Source organism: Sinocyclocheilus grahami, unplaced genomic scaffold (assembly GCF_001515645.1).
Source record: "Sinocyclocheilus grahami isolate Dianchi unplaced genomic scaffold, SAMN03320097.WGS_v1.1 scaffold211.1, whole genome shotgun sequence".
Lineage (NCBI taxonomy): Eukaryota > Metazoa > Chordata > Actinopteri > Cypriniformes > Cyprinidae > Sinocyclocheilus > Sinocyclocheilus grahami.
The window spans coordinates 888,950-905,870 of record NW_015505390.1 but is presented as its reverse complement, the minus strand read 5'-3'; the positions used below and the strand labels follow the sequence as shown (position 1 = coordinate 905,870).

General features: G+C 36.7%; 2 protein-coding genes across 2 annotated transcripts in view; one reads left to right on the top strand and one right to left on the bottom strand.

The window, feature by feature from the left end:
- LOC107595928 (ARF GTPase-activating protein GIT2-like) overlaps nucleotides 1-6,017 on the top strand; it is a 31,029-nt gene extending 25,012 nt beyond the window's left edge. The window contains exons 17-21 of the mRNA XM_016286526.1: nucleotides 1,283-1,365; nucleotides 1,592-1,783; nucleotides 3,397-3,552; nucleotides 4,666-4,729; nucleotides 5,608-6,017. Of these exons, the coding sequence (XP_016142012.1) occupies nucleotides 1,283-1,365; nucleotides 1,592-1,783; nucleotides 3,397-3,552; nucleotides 4,666-4,729; nucleotides 5,608-5,817 (705 nt within the window). The 3' untranslated portion in view covers nucleotides 5,818-6,017. The remainder of the gene's footprint in view (nucleotides 1-1,282; nucleotides 1,366-1,591; nucleotides 1,784-3,396; nucleotides 3,553-4,665; nucleotides 4,730-5,607) is intronic.
- Nucleotides 6,018-9,050: 3,033 nt separating this feature from the next.
- On the bottom strand, nucleotides 9,051-13,376 carry LOC107595960 (trichoplein keratin filament-binding protein-like). The gene is made up of 10 exons (XM_016286560.1): nucleotides 13,111-13,376; nucleotides 12,747-13,005; nucleotides 11,829-12,039; nucleotides 11,486-11,542; nucleotides 10,925-10,993; nucleotides 10,517-10,690; nucleotides 10,215-10,301; nucleotides 9,676-9,861; nucleotides 9,442-9,585; nucleotides 9,051-9,346 (listed from the first exon to the last, which is right to left on the bottom strand). Exons 2-10 carry the CDS (start codon nucleotides 12,935-12,937, stop codon nucleotides 9,314-9,316), a joined length of 1,152 nt encoding a protein of 383 aa, XP_016142046.1. The 5' UTR covers nucleotides 12,938-13,005; nucleotides 13,111-13,376; the 3' UTR covers nucleotides 9,051-9,313.
- Between the last annotated feature and the right edge of the window lie 3,545 nt (nucleotides 13,377-16,921).

The following is a 16,921-nucleotide window of genomic DNA, read 5'->3' as shown; positions in this document are numbered from 1 at the left end:
CTAATATGCTGAATTGGTGCTCAAGAAAAATGTATTCTGACTAATATTGAAAGCAGTTGTGTTGCTTAATGTTTTTGTGGAGTCACAAGGATTCATAAAAAGTTCAAAAGATCAGCATTTATTTGGAAAATAAATCTTTTTAAATGACTTTTACTGTCACTTTTGACCAATTTGAATGCATTCTTGCTAAATAAATGTATTAATTTATTTCAGAAAAAAAAGCATTTGAATGGTAGTGTACTTGTAGTGTCACTTGAAGTCATCCGAGGATCTGGAATTTTTACAGCTGAGAATGTTAACAATTATATTGTGTATGGAATAGAATCTGCAATGCAGTACATCGGGCATTATTAATATAATCAATAATTAAATTGTATTGAACTTTTTTTAATTGTTAGATCAATACATCACAAATCGATGCATTTTTACATACTTGTGTACAAGGAGACGTGTGGAGAGCAGAAGCATAAACAAGTGATTGTGGAACATTCATTTGATTATTCTGACATGATGTGGCGGTTCTCCAAGCATCATGACCGGTGCTGCCTGACAAGAAATTGATAGAATACTCTGTTACACTAATTTAGTAATGCCCCAGGTTAGAGTGATGCTGGTATCTGACCCCATTACCGTATTATCCTTTGGCACAGTGAATCATGCTCCAGTGAAGCTGTCAAATATCTTTACTGTAAATGCTTTACTACACTATGAAGGAATACACTGATCAGGGCCATGATCTAGATTCAATTGTAATCCTAAATTAAACCCCTAAGGACACACAAGTTTTTTAATAGCTAGTTCACTTTAATTTTTGCATTTGCTGGCCATTGCTTCAAAACAGATGACCTACCACTGGATTCAAAAGTGCATTCAAGGTACAGTTGTAAACTTACTACAATGATTTCTGTTCAAATATTTTCAAAATGTAGTTTATTCCTGTGATGGCAAAACTGAATTTTAGTAGCCATTACTCCCGTCTTCAGTGTCACGTGATCCTTCAGAAATCATTCTAATAAGCTGATTTGGTGCTCAGGAAACATTTCTAGTTATTATCAATGTTGAAGATAGTTATGCTGTGATGCTTCTCAAAGATTAGTGCCTGAAATATCTAATGTATCTCAATACTAAAAGCTTGCTTATACTCTGCTGACCATTCAGTTAATGCAGATTGTTCAGTTTAATTTCATATGAACCACCAGACATGTTGATATTTCCAATGCCATCGCAGCAATATCATTGTGTGTTTTGTGTTATTTTACTCTATCCTTTCCTGTCTCTTTAGGTCTCCAAATTTGACAAGCAGAGCAGTGTGTCTGATGGTGACTACGATAACACTGTCAACGAATCTGATCTGGACGACTCCGGGTATGTGTCCATTTTCCTTTTTTATGACTCCTGGCTCAAATCCTGCTGGCAAACAAAACCAGCCTTTTTTCCCTCTGAAAATAAGAACTGCCTGTCCTCCACTTTTGGCCAAGTAAAGTGAGGAAACACACTAATGATGCTCTAAAGGCATCAAGTAATTGTGCATCAAGCATTACTCATTCCTGACGCCTTGGTTCCATTTATATGATGTCCTCCCTCTCTGCAGCTTTGGCCGAAGATGTCGTTTGCGCAGCAGTGGCTGGATGGGAGACAGTGGCTCTATACCCGAGCTGGATGATCACGAATGTGAGCCTGACCCCAGTCTGCCCAGCACTGAAGACGTCATCCGTAAAACTGAGCAGATCACCAAGAACATCCAGGAACTGCTGAGGGCTGCGCAGGAGAACAAGCATGAGAGGTGAGAGGACATCCAATGTCAACATCTCCAATCTCCTATTTCTTCATATTTGGCAGCAATAAATCTGAGGTCATTTAATTCCCTTCTTCCTTTTCTTAACTTCTGCCACATATTTAACAATTTCACATGTAAATCGTTGGCACATTCCATGAGTAGGGTACAAATTGTTTTCGCATTACTTAATTTAAAGGGATAGTTGATCAAAAGAAATCAAAAATCTGTTATCATTAATTCTGTATTCACCCTCATGTCATTCCAAACCTGTATGACTGACTGACTTCTACGGAACATAGAAGATATTTTGAAGATTGTTGGTGACCAAACAGGTTTGGTTCCGATTTACTTTTATTGTATGGACAGGAATTACAGTGTAAGTCAATGGGAACTGAAACTGTTTGGTCACCAACATACTTTAAAGTATCATCTTTTGTGTTCCACAGAAGAAAGAAAGTCATACAGGTTTTGAGTGACATGAGGGTGAGTAAAAGATGACAGAATTTTAATTTTTTGTTGGACTACCCCTTTAAAGCATTAGAGACACAAATCCATGTTTTTAGTTGTGAGAACATTTAGATATTTCAGATGAAATCTAACAATACCAAAGCATGAAAAGTTAGCACTTTTTTTTTTTACCTTTCCAACCTTTACCTTCTCAACTGTTACCAACAATTAACATCGTACCACAATGACATCATTTTGAAAAAGTGTTGAATTAATATCTAATTCACTATAGTAAAAATATTTGTTTAAAAATAAAAATGTTTAGATTCTTTTTGCAGCATGGAGGGGTGGAAAATAAATGCTTTTTACACAAATTTTAGTGTTGACGGCAAATCAAGGTATAATAGTATGATAAATATGGGAAACATAAGCCAATAGATCCAAGATTTAGTCTCAAACTGGCTAGTGTCCACTGAGTGATAGTTTAGTAGTTTAGACTATATTTAGTCAGCTTTAGTAATATACTGTACAGTATAGATTTATAATATTGAATTTATAATTTATACACATATATATATTTGTGTGTGTGTGTGAAATATTATTACAATATAGTTAAAAGAAGTTAAAATAACTTTTCTATTTGAATTTATTTTAAAATTGAATTTATTCTTGTGATGGCATAGCAGAATATTTGAGTCTTCAGTGTCACATAGTTCTTCAATAATCGTTCTAATATGTTTATTTGGTCAAAAAACATTTCTTATTATGATCAGTCTTGAAAACTTAAAAAGAACAAAAGAACACAATTTATTTAAAATAGAAATATTTTGTAAAATTATGTGTTCACTGTCAATTTACTGTCATTGTGGAATAAAAATATTAATTTATTTTTTTTAAATCTTTCTGACCCCAAACCTTTGAATGGTATATGTATGTATTTATATATTAAATATATATTTCTGGAAAATAAAAAAAAATAAAAAATCACAAATGAGGCTTTTTTTGTACCCTATCCATGGAAAGTGCCTGTTTATGAAAATCACTTCTTTTCCATTCATTGAATTAGTTTTTCCATTCGTACCTTCTCCTTTTTCTGTCTATTGTCAATTGTCGGTGTTCATCATTTGGGGTCTGTGCTATCGGGGGCCACGCTCTGTCTCTTTCCCCACCAGTGCACCATGTGAGCAGAGGGAGAGTGTCCGCAGACTTAGACACAGTCTGGGTTGTTTCAGCACTCTGGTGCCTTGGGCAGACAAGCCCCCGTCTCCCATGCAGTCCCTCGGCCTAAGAGCTGCCCACCCAACCAACCCCAACAACCCTGACTCCTGGTACTCTGGCCTCTGTCCCTGCCTCACAGGCACAGTGTCTACCTCTACCTCTCTCTTCATAACTTCATAACCCATTAGTCTGAACATGAATGGAATATGCATGATTACTAGTGTGCCGTAATCTAATGCCGAAGGCTTGTGTCAGTTTGCATTGTCTTCTGAACTTCACTTTTATTTGCAGGAACTCATGTTGGTGCACTTGGTTTCTCTTTTAGGAAAAGGCTTTGTACTGACATCCATTTAACTTTTGGCCTTTCTGTTTTGCACTGGTTTGTATTTCATTGCAAAATAAGCTGTGTGATTTTCAAGATATTTTTCGATTTGGTGAAGGGCGTCAAGCCCAGTTATTTTAAAACAAGTTTTACCCTCTTAAAAATGTATTAGCACTGGGGATGCATCATGTCTGCTGCACAACTAACATTTCAAACTAATTTGCATGTTTGTTTGTTTTTGGGTGGATTATTGCACAGAAATTGTAACACTTGTAGCATTTACAGCAACACTTAGTTAAGCCAAATGTATTCCATATATTTTCTATTTTTCACTTTTCTGTGAACTGTAATGTGAGTGGAATAAAAATCACTACTATTCAACAAAAGGTATTTTTAAAAAACAGTATGTATCTGTATACAATACAATATTTTGGACAAACTGTATTTTCCATGATAGTGTAAATGTCCAGCTTTAAGGCCCAATCACACCAAGAACAAAAACTATAATGATAGCTATATTAGCGTCCACATCAACTCACTATGTTTATTATAACTCTGCACTGCAGTTTTGTCATCTGCCGCTTTAAATGCTCAAGTTCTTTAAAGCAGGATGGATTCTGATGTCGATGGTTTTGCTATTCATCAGCTGTAAAAAATCTTTTTGAAAGTTATTCCAACGATATCATTTCTCTGTGTCATTATTGTTATAGTAGAGACTGCTATTATTTGACATTTTAAAACCATACCTTTATCGTTACAGTTATCATCTTTGGTGTGAACGGGCCTTTAAAGCTTTACCCTCTGATTGCTCTGTGGTTAGCTTGACTTTTCACTCTTCAAACTCTGATGGTTTTAATTTTGAGATTTTAATACAGTATCTTATCATTTTCTCCTCCAATAGCTTTATACCCTGCGCAGAAAGAATATATGTGGCTGTGAGTGAAATGGCTGCCCTGTTCCCCAAGGTGTGCACTGTCTCTCCACACTTCATAAATGCAAGAAAAATATCTGTAGGGTGTTTTTTAGATTTTTATTTGGATGTGTATTGGCCACAAAAAGTATTTGGACACTTAGGTCACACTTGTGATAAAATATTATTTATAAATTACATATATTTTTTTACATAATAATACAATTTATTTAAATATTATGTTTATTTTAATGTTATTGCAATTCTAAAATTCACTAAAATAAGTGACCCTGGACCACAAAACCAATCACAAGGGTCAATTTTTCGAAATTCGAGATTCATACATCATCTGAAAGCTGAATAAATAAGAAAAAATAAGTACAATATTTGGCTGAGATACAATTATTTGAAAAAGTTGTCCGAATGGAGTTTTTAAGCAATGCATAATACTAATCAAAAATTAGGTTTTGATATATTTATGGTAGGAAATTTACAAAATATTTTCATGGAACATGATCTTTACTTAATATCCTAATGATTTTTGGCAAAAAAGAAAAATCGATCATTTTGACCCATACAATGTATTTTTGGCTATTGCTACAAATATACCCCAGCGACTTAAGACTGGTTTTGTTCTCCAGGGTCACATATAAGTGTCCAAATACTTTCATCGGGCCTTCTGGACATTTATTTACTAGTTTATAGAGCCATTACAAAAATCACACTTTTGATCAAATATTATTTATAAACTATTTATATACATTATTATTAGTTGTAGTAGTAGTATTCACTAAAATATTTATATACATTTAAGTGTGGCTTAAGTGTCCAAATACTTTCTTGTGTAGTTTTTGTAGTAGTCTTGAAGTACTATAAAATAGTCTTAATGTATTTTCTGTATATTTATTTCTGTATTTTCACCTTTGTCCACAGAGACCACGCTCTGAGACGGTGAAGAGCTCTTTACGATTATTAACGTCCAGCGCAAACCGGCTGCAGAGTGAGTGTAAGAAAGCGTCTCCTCTGGAGAGCAGCCCCGCAGCCGACATGCAGTTGGTCACCCAGCAGGTCATCCAGTGCGCTTATGACATCGCCAAGGCTGCTAAGCAACTTGTTACCATAACCACCAAAGAGAACAACTGATCCAGCTTCCACCCATTTCCACCTGTAATTCAACCTGAACTCTTTCCCCCATTTGTTATTTTAGCAATAATTATTGGGTATGTCACATGAGTTTTTTGTGTATTTGCATGTTTTTATTTTTAATTTAAGGTGTCTGTTATCAGTGTTGTTTGGCTTAAAGCCATAAGATAAAGCCTGAAATGCTCTCAAGGGTTCGTGTATATGTTCGCAGCCTTATGAGGATTGTCAAGCAAAATCGATTCAAGAATTTGAGTGAACTTCACAAGGAATGGACTGAGGCTGGGGTCAAGGCATCAAGAGCCACCACACACAGACGTGTCAAGGAATTTGGCTACAGTTGTCGTATTCCGCTTGTTAAGCCACTCCTGAACCACAGACAATGTCAGAGTCTTACCTGGGCTAAGGAGAAGAAGAACTGGACTGTTGCCCAGTGGTCCAAAGTCCTCTTTTCAGATGAGAGCAAGTTTTGTATTTCATTTGGAAACCAAGGTCCTAGATCTGGAGGAAGGGTGGAGAAGCTCATAGCCCAAGTTGCTTGAAGTCCAGTGTTAAGTTTCCACAGTCTGTGATGATTTGGGGTGCAATGTCATCTGCTGGTCTTGGTCCATTGTGTTTTGTTTCCCCTCACTTTATTTACAAATTTTCAAGTATTACAATTTTTTTCAATATTTCAACAACACAGTTTAAATAACATTTTAACACTAGGTATAAAGAAAAGGGATCCGAATAAGAAATAGGAGACTAAGAAACTATCAAAATAACAGATACAATCAATTATCCCCAAGTAGTAAAGCGCAATTAGTTATCCCTAAAAAAAAAAAATACACAGATTACCCTCAGCAACCCCCCACCCCACCCAAATAAAAAAAAAATAAATCTAAAATAAAAATAAATAACACATTCTGCACTTGTGCCAGTTAGTAAGAGAAAATTAAACACTACCTAATACAAGTGTGGTCACCCACTAGGGGGAAATTGAATAAAATCATTATTTTCAGTTGAGCAGGGGGGTATACGTTTCCATATACTCAAGAAAAGAGCCCCAAATTTTATAAAAGTTCTTTGAAGAGCCCTTCAGTGAATGTCTAATCAATTCCAGTTTGATAAAGTGAAAAATCTCTTTAATCCACATTGAGTGGGTAGGCGACGTAGATGATTTCCAATGCATTAGAATCAAACGTCTAGCCAGAAGTGTTACAAAGGCCACAAAATCTGCCTTGTAACCTATGTGATGAACTGGTAAGGGAAGTGTACCGAAGAGTGCTGTTATCGCTACAGGTTTGATTATTATCCCAACTACCTGAGTTACTGTCTCAAATATTTGAACCCAATATCCATGTAAACTTGGGCAGAACCAGAACATATGTGCCAAGGTTGCGGGACTCTGACGACAACGGTCACAGATAGGATCAACATCTGAGTCAATTTTAGATAGTCTGACCTTAGTCCAATGAGTGCGGTGGAGTATTTTGCATTGGATCCATCCATGATTGGCACATAAAGATGAGGAATGTACCCTGTATAAGATACTTTCCCATAATTCCGTCTGTGTTGTTTTTAAATGGTTAAATCAAGCCTATTTTTCAGTAATCTCAGTTAAATCTATAATGTATAATAAAATAATCTGTTGTACAAAACATTCAGTTATTGTGGTCAGGTAGGCCAAGTTTAGATCCAGGTACAATAAACTTGTAATTATAACGATGTCATATTAAATATGATTTTAAAAAGATGCCCGAGGTTAAATACCTTTTTCTCAGTTGGATAAACCAGGTGGCTGTAATTCAGATTTACAGTCTGCATTAAAGAAAAAAATATATATATAAAGTGAGGAAATGTTAATTAACCTTCGTTTAATTATATTTCATCAGGTATTTGGAGGTCACAGTACAGTATTTAATGACATCTTTTTTTTTTTCAATACACTGCAGATGCTCAACCTCCACCAGCAGATACTTTTTATGATGGTTTAGATGTGTGTGTGTGTTTAGATAGGTCATCTTATGGTACATTCAGTTCAGTGTTTGGGCAGCTCTTTGCAGATCTTTTTATTTCCTCTCTAAGTATTATGTTCTAACCTGATCAGGTTAGTCTTACCAAACAGTTGTGCAGTGGACAGGTAGCTCAGTGTTATTAGAGCTTGGAGTCAGTGTGACTTGCAGCTCAGTGTTAAAATTCCCTTTGAGTGTTTGTAGTTGTTCAGATGAACTGGTCTTCCACTCATTAATATTATTGCTATGCCTGTGGTTAAGAAGAAAATGTGTTCTTTATTTTCTAAATAAACTTAATTTATAATTTTGAGCTTCAATTGATGCTCCAGGGTTTTTGCTAATATCAGAAACTGAGTCATATGAATAAAGTGAAACATAAAAGACCAAGACCTCATCTCAAATGATTTCAACTATCAAAAGCTTCTGCTTGTTCTTTTTCTGTTCGTGATTTTAAAACATGTTGTATGCCAAAATACATTCTCTTAACCCAGTTTATTGTTCATTGACTACTATAAGTATGCCATGCATGTGTTTATCTCACCCCAAAGTGTAAACAATCAAAACATTAGAGCAGGTCTGCTAAGATCTCTTTCCCGCTCAACCCTCAGTCAGAGGGTGTTTAGCTGGTGTGGGAATATATGTGGGAACACACTACATGGGAAACGAAATTCAGGTTTGGTTACAGAAGTGCAAGCCAAAATACCTGAGGATTATTGAATTGTTTTTATCAGCTGTTTGGACTGTCATTCTGACGGCACCCATTCACTGCAGAGCAAGCGATGTAATGCTAAATTCCCAAATGTTCCAATGAAGAAACAAACTTACCTACATCTTAAATGGCCTGAGGGTCAGTACATTTTCAGCAAATTTTCATTTTTGGGTATTCCATGATTTAATTAGCAGTCTTACTTGCATTTTTAATCTTAAAACTGATATGCACTATAACTGTAAAAAAAAACAAAGTGTCCGTCAAGAACACAAATGTAATAATTGAATTTTAAAAACGTATTACAATAAGTGTTAATTATAATATAAGCAACCCACTCACCAAATCTCTTTCTTGCAGTTTTGACTGGGTGTTAATTTTATTTAAATAGTTTTTTACATATTTATAGCATTACTTTTTGCACACATTGCTGTCCAGTTAAAATTTTTAATTATATATGAATGCAGGAGACAATGGATAACGTTTTCTTTATTGAAACCCTTATCAGCATTGAAATCTATACAAAACAATCTACATATAAAAACAGACCTACTGAACATGCAAACCTCAGCACTAGTGCAATGGAAATTTGAGGTTTAAAACGTACCTATATAATCATTTATGGAAACCATAATGTAAATCATAAACGTATATTAAAAGCATCTCTGAGGGGGAACCTGGTTATCATTTAACCACAAAGTGGCCGAGATCAACATGGACATGGATATCCCCAATTCTTAATGAAAAACAATGCATCTGATAGGGGATGTGGCACAAAGACTCTTCCTGTGAAGTGCTCTCACGTCCATGCTGACCGGGGTCTGCTGTGTATCTGCCATGGTGAAAAATAGATCAGTTATTATTATATTACACGGCGCTTAAGGTCTAATTTCATATAATTTCATTTACACTTTAATCTTCACTCACTCTCTCCTTGTAGCCCTGTCCAATCATTCTCTCGGTCTCAAAACGAAGTTCCTCCTCCTGCTGTCTACGCTCCTCCCTCTCTTGTAATTCTTCTTGCTCTTGTTGTTGCTGCTCCTCCCACTGTTCCTTGCGTCTGTGCTCCACCTGTTGGACAAATACATCAGTTGAAGACATCCAGAATTTATACTTTATAACCCAAGTAAATCTAGTACGTAGTGTTAACTCTATACAGACCTGTGCATTGATCTCCTGCATGCGAGCTGTGCGGGCTCCCTCCTGCTGCTCCCTCTCCTGGCGTAGGGTGAGTCTCTCTTGTTCCAGCTGCTGGATGAGCTCTTCTCTCCTCTGCAGAGACTCCTCCCTTGCCAGCCTGTTCTCCTTCATTCGTTCCTCCAACTGCTGTTGACGTCCTGTCAAGACCTACCAAACATTGATTAAAAATATATCATAGCATCTAAACGCAATCTAACTGTCAGCTATTTAACATTTCTTAAAAATGTACATAGTATGAATTATATTATCATTACATAACTGTAGTGTATAATTTAAAATCCAACGTAAAGATTAGGGGAGTCATTTTTCTGCCATTGCAAAAATAATGACTGTTTTCAAACACAGAGGTCCACAGAGGCTATAAAAGAAGTCATGATTTCAATAAAATAAAATAAGTAAACCATTCATCTTTAAAGGGGTATTATCATGCATTTTTTTACCTTATTTTATACACACTAACAAAACACCATCAAAGGTTTATGGTCAGTACAATTTTAATTTTCCATCCTCTTCCTCTCATCCTCTAGCTTCTCAAGCTCCCAGCGTTGAGACATTAGAGCCTCCTGTTCCTGCTTAAGACGCTCAGCCTGGAACAAGAACAAAATGGAATGAAAGCCTTACATTTGTGCAATATATATATATATATATATATATATATATATATATATATATATATACACACACACATTAATAAACACACAAAGTTGAATTTACTTGATCTTTATGGTGTTTGTTATTTGTCACATGGTTGTTGTTGTAGCAATGCATTACAAGTATAATCTATTTTACAGTAATTCCATACTTCCTGTTCCCGTAGTTTGAGCTCCTCCATCTGTTTACGGAGATCTTCAGCTCGATTTTTTTCCTCTTGTTTTCTCTTCTCCTCTTCTTCTTTCATTCTTTCCAGAGCCTCACGTCTTGTCCTCTCATACTCATTCTCAAAATGCCGTTTCTCCTCCTGAGTTCTCTCATCAGCCTGAATGATACAGAACAGAGTTACATTTCAATGCGATAACATTACAGAACACTGGCCATATTAAACAAACAAAAAAAGTCAATTTCTTAAAAAAATGAAATGTCCTTCTCCAAGGACTCAACTACTATTATTTGTACACAAAAATTCAAGATGTTAATGTTACATGATGCTCAACTGGTATGCATGAGCCAACATGGCAGCACTGGCATTTAACACCTCCTGTGAACATCTCACCTGTCTTTTCTCCTGATGTTGAACCTCCCACTGGCTCACAACATGATCTTTGTGCAACTCTGACTCCACCTGTACGCACAAACATTTGAGACACTGAGATGTCTGATTAAAAAATGCTCCAGAAGTGGTTGCGTGTGTGGAACCAAATCCCCAGCTTAGAGTTACAGATCAGTCATGGAAGAAACGCATCCCACGCACTATTAACTTACAGTCATGTCTGGTTCTTCTTAAAAGAAAGTTTTTTTCGTAGCAGGAATTCTGTCGATTACCACAGAAATTCTGACTCATCTCTCATTTTTTTTTAGTAACAGTAAGGCAATTTTATTTGAGGTATATAGGCAAAATATGTAATCTGAGGGATTTAAAAGCAGAAATGTGAAGCTCTGAAATAAGTCTCTTAAACTCATCAAGGCTGCATTTAATTGATCAAAAATACAATAAAAACAATAATATTGCGAAATATTATTACAATTTAAAATAACAGTTTTCTATTTTAATATATTTTAAAATGTAATTTAAAAAGATTCCTATATGATATATTTTATTTGATATATGACTGACCTTCCGCAGTCCTGGGTTGTTCTGCTTCCAGTGTTCCCTCAGCAGCTCCTGTGCAAGCTAAAAAAATTTTTTTTTATAAAAAATCAGACACTTTCAACTGTATAACACAGGGGTAGGCGAGTTCGGTCCTAGAGAGCCGCAGTCCTGTAGAGTTCAGCTCCAACCCTAATCAGACACACCTGAACAAGCTAATCAATGTCTTCAGGATTACTAAGGCTATAGGCAGGTGAGTTTTTTTTTCAGGGTTGGAGCTGAACTCTGCAGGACTGCGGCTCTCTAGGACCGAACTTGCCTACCCCTGGTATAACATAACATCATTTTAAGACAAGAGTTCATACTGTACATTTTTCCTCCTCTCTTCTCTGGCAGACCGGAGGGCATCTGTTTTTCCCTCTAGCTGTCTGGTCAGTGTGGCTCTGTCTGGGCGAACATTTCTGAGCTCGGCCTCCAACTGGTCTCTCTCTTCCTGGAGCATTAACCTCAGACGCTCCCTGCGTTCCTCCAGTTTCCGCCGCTTCTCCTCCTCCATTCGCTCCCGCTGAAATGCTGACATACTAAAAGGCCAAGAAAATAAGTTTTGTAACTTTGTTATAGATACCAGTATTTCCTCTCTCAATCAGTAGAAAATATGGTTAACACCCGGTCATGCATGAAAAAAAATACCGTCATGTACCGTGAAACCGGTATAATTTTGAAAAATACCGTGATATACATTTTTGGTCATACCGCCCAGCACTAATACATTGTCTTCATAATTGGATGCAAAAGCCAGTTCATATATATGGATTTTTTCTGATAGTTTTATCCACTGTATTAGTGAAATCAGCCAATCATAGTAATATTCATATTAAAGTAATAATAATAAAATCGTAAACAAATTGATTCCAAAATGCAGTTTCACAATTAAACCTGTCCATTAAATCACATTGTCTTCTGATTGATCCATATATTTACATTAATAACTTACTGTAATAAGTGTTCCAAAGATTTTACTTCTCAGAAGGAGTCTTAATAGAGTGAAAAGTACCAAATAATTCACATTCCAACATGTCACATTTATTAACTTTATGAATGACTTTAATACGTGTTTTCTGCTGTTCTGAAATGTTTGTCTTAATCTTAATGTCTTGATGATTTGAAAACTTGGCGGCAAAATTATCACATAGACTGATCCCAGAACAGGCCATGCATAAGCTCAAACAAATAGAGGGAATAATGAAACAAATTCATCACCGGAGCCAGACAGATTCACCATCAGTACCTGCGCTGGAAGGACTGCCGTGAGCTCCATTGCGCCTGTTTGCTGCTGCGGACCTCCTGCTCTCTGAAGTACTGAGAATGCAGCTCCCACTGCTGCCTCCAGCGAGCCTCCTGCTCCCGCTGCCGCACCAGCTGCCTCTCCAGAGCCCGCACACGACCCGGCCAATGCGCTGAAAGCGTCGGTAAAGCCATGGAGTGACAGTCGAAGAGTTTAGTTCTGAAGCTTGATTTCTAACCGGACCTTTATGATAGACCTTGACCTGCAATCATTGAAGCAGTCGGGTTTGATTCACAAAATGCTGTGATTATAAAATATGATTACTGCAGATGAGATGACATGCTCTAATGCTGCGTTTGAAGCTTACTGTAATCGCTGGCACTGCAAAAGACGTAAAATAGGCTCTGCTTGTTTGAGAATTTCCGCTGAAAGCTTTTGAATTTACCGCACTGAAGCGTTTAGCTTCTGGTGCTGTCCTGATTCAAATGATTAATATGAAAACAAAAACTGTAGTTAAGAAGAAAGCAGTTAACGACAGCGGACGCTTAAACAAAACACCATAAGAGAAGCGATCCACTTGGTTACGGCGCTACTTCCTGGTTACCTACGGCGAGTAGTGAGGTACAAACAGGTCTGAGTTGACAGAGCGAAGCGGAGGATAAGCTGTGGATTTCTACGCGGGCTGTGTCCGAAATCGCCCCCTTATACCCTCATTCACTATTCTCTACATTAGGTCACTACTTCAGTTCACTAGAAGGAGTGAATGGAAACGAGTAGTGAATTCGGACACTGAGTGCACCGGAAGGAATAGTAGTTTGTGCTTGCTGTTTATTAAACACTGTTTTCCTACCAAATTATATGTAATATCTAATTATTATATTAATATTTAACTTGCATTGGAAAGGTTTCCGTGACCTCTCGCGAGATCTCGACAAAAAGTCTCACGATTTATTTCCAGAACAGGATGCATGATGGGATACACTAAGCCTCGAATAGCGCTCTGGAGCGGTATTCGAGATAGTGTGGGTTTAGTGTGCTTTAAGGGCACTGCGCTCTGGCGTTTTTAAGACCTGGGACAGTCTTGCGCACTTACTTCCTGTCGCGCGCACGCGCTCTCAAGTGGCCAAGACCGCAAGTGTGGGTATTTGGACAAGGGGACTGCAGAGTCAAATGATTTCCAGCTCCATCTCTCTGGATGTCTAATGGGGTGGAGGGATAGAGTTGTGGGTAGGGTTAGGGTGTGGTTGGCTATTCTAGCTCCACCTGTTAGGCACAAATTACATTCGCTCCTCCCCGCTGGAGGTCTAGCGAGGGGGAGCTACACGTAAGCTCCACCCATTTGCTCTGCAGCGAGCAGCCTCTTGTTGAGCGTGCACCAGTTGTACATTCGTTTTTGCAGTGCATTGTGGGATTGAATGAGTGCACTCGAGAACGTCCACTATGGTTTCGGACACCACTAAAAATGGCTGTTCCCTCAAATAGTGCCCTATTTAAGGGTATGGGGGCGATTTCGGACACAGCCACTGATTTGTAGCCTACAATATGACATCAACACTTACAGTAGCAGATGTTTAAGAAAAATGTGGTAAATCAAGTTTAAGTTTCAAAAAGTATCAAAAGTTGTTCAAATACTTATAATTCACAATAATAATAATTAACAATAATATACAATAATGGCTTGTTTTGTTTACTGTGTGGAGACGTGCTGATATCGCGTTTGGTCTCGTTCTGTATCGCGTATCTTGTCAGTGTCTGCGCTTGCTTGGCCATTTGTTGTGGAGAAAATAAGGAAAGTGTGTCCACCTGAATGAATTTAGTATTTTGTTAGACGGGTATAAAAATTAGTTTACCGCGGCAGCCGTCGCGTGAATGCCTCCTCGTGTGAAGACCAAAGAGTGTAAAGACTGCAGGGACACCGGCAAAGGATACGTAAGTATCGCTTTTTATTTCTCCTCTTTCCTATTACTTGTTTCGCTTCTGTTTCAGTTTTTATAACCATTTCTTACTATGTGTAAGTAAGTTGTTGTTTTTTAGCATGTGTGTTTGGCTCAGTGTTATTTTTCAGGATTACTGATAAACTATTGTCATTTGATTTGTATTATTTGTATTTGTTTATTTTAATTTTAGTTAAATTATGTCTGAATTTATTATTTTAGCAAATGGCTGCAATATAACAAAGAGTGAAAAATTTAAGGGGGTCTGAATACTTTCCGTACCCACTGTATATGTATGTGTGTGGTTGTACATACAGTATGTAGTTGTTTTTTTGGTGTTTGGCTTAGTGTTATGTTAGAATCATTATTATACTTTATACCCTTTGTTCTTTAATATTTTGAATCGTTTTTAGCTTTATTTTTTGTTTTTCATTTAAATGTTAAGTTTTTAAATTTTGTTGTATGCATTTGTAATTTTTATTTTTAAAATGTGTATAGGTAGTATTTATGAATTTTTAGCTTTTAGTTTTGGATCTATTTTTAGTTGTTTTAATACTACAATTGATTGCTTCTGTTGTCCTCATTTGTAAGTCGCTTTGGATAAAAGCGTCTGATAAATGACTAAATAAATAAAATTCAGACATGCTGGCCCTTCAGTAATATTCGGAAGGATTTTCAGGGGTATTCCTAAAATGATCAAGATCTGCAGTGAATGTGACTAACACTCTGCTTTAGAAGATTAAATATTGATTAAAAATGTGCAGTCTGCTGAGGTGTGAGTTAAATCTGATTGGAATCTGATGGCAGTACTAATAAAGAGAGAATGACAAGACTTTCTGGGTCATTGTGGGTTAAACCTACTGGTGGATGAATTAAACATTGCATGTGAATGTTTAATGGTGACCAGATAATCGTGTCTAATCGTCATCAGAAAGACTCTCCGCTTAAACCTCTAGTGTCAGTAACAGGGTAAAGGACATTTTAATTATTAACAAAATGAGGCCCCTAAACTTTCAGCAAAGATTCAAACTGGAGCCGCGGTTTGACTAATTTATTCCATTTAAATAAACCACAAAGAAGCAATTGTGAGAAAAAACAGAAAAACACTTTTAGAAAAAAAAAGAGATTTTAGATGATTAAATGGTCAGCCAAACGGAACCTTTTAAGCTGTAAGTAGATGTAGGCCTAGGAATATGCAATTTCCTGATCAAATCCCTACTGGAAACAATTATACACAAAATCGGGATATCATTTCTTTAGGGAGTAGCGATCAAGAATCAAGTAAAATAAATATTGATTTTGGTGATCTCATCATTGAAGGATTGCAGGTGGAAGAAAGTCGAAAAAGCAAGCGAAAGTGGAGCGGCGCCGCCGGACAAAGAAGAGACCTGGAATATCAACAGAATATGGATTTTAAGATGAGAACTATAATAAAGTTGATGAATAAGAAACTTTGAATAAGAAAATAATGAAACTGTTAAGAGAAATGGTTGAATATAATAAGTTTAATCATGAGTTGCAAGCATTAACCAGTGACTTAGAAATATTGAAACTTAATATAGAGGTTTCAGATGCATGTTTGATCACACATTTTGTTCCCCAAATGTATAAAAGTTGAAGGCTGGTGGTTTAGGTTGCTATATGTTTTGTTTTCTGAGATGATGAAAAGAAAGGGGCTGCATCTTACAGTAGAATTGTGAGATGGAATCTCGAACTAACAGTACTAATTTTATTATATTTTTATATGAGTGTGACTTGAGAGATGAATATCTTTGTTATACGTAGAACCCCTGCAATTCTTCTATTTGAACTTTTGATACTCTGTGCTGAGTGTGATAAAGGTTATGTATCATGTCTATGTACGCAAAGAAATGACCAAATCAGGAAAGAATGCAGGGATGGCTTTGATGATGTTAATGCAAATTGTCTGCAAGGCTATAAAATGCCAAGGAGAGCTTCAGACAGGGCCGCACTTCGATGGTGAAGACTTACTCGCTGTTACTTTCATTTTATTACTTATGAGTTACTGTGTACTAATAAAGCGAAACCATTACAGATGGTGATGCGTTAAAACTTTAAGGAAAAGTCTCTGAGTAATTTATTTTTGGGGTAACCTATTATTCTGAAACTGAAGGACTTCCTTCAAGCCTTATTAAGCTCAAACTCAGCTGAGCAAACTCGGACACCGGGGGAGATTCCAGGTCTCTTGACTACATTTCCTGATCTCAGAGGTAAGGGCAAATT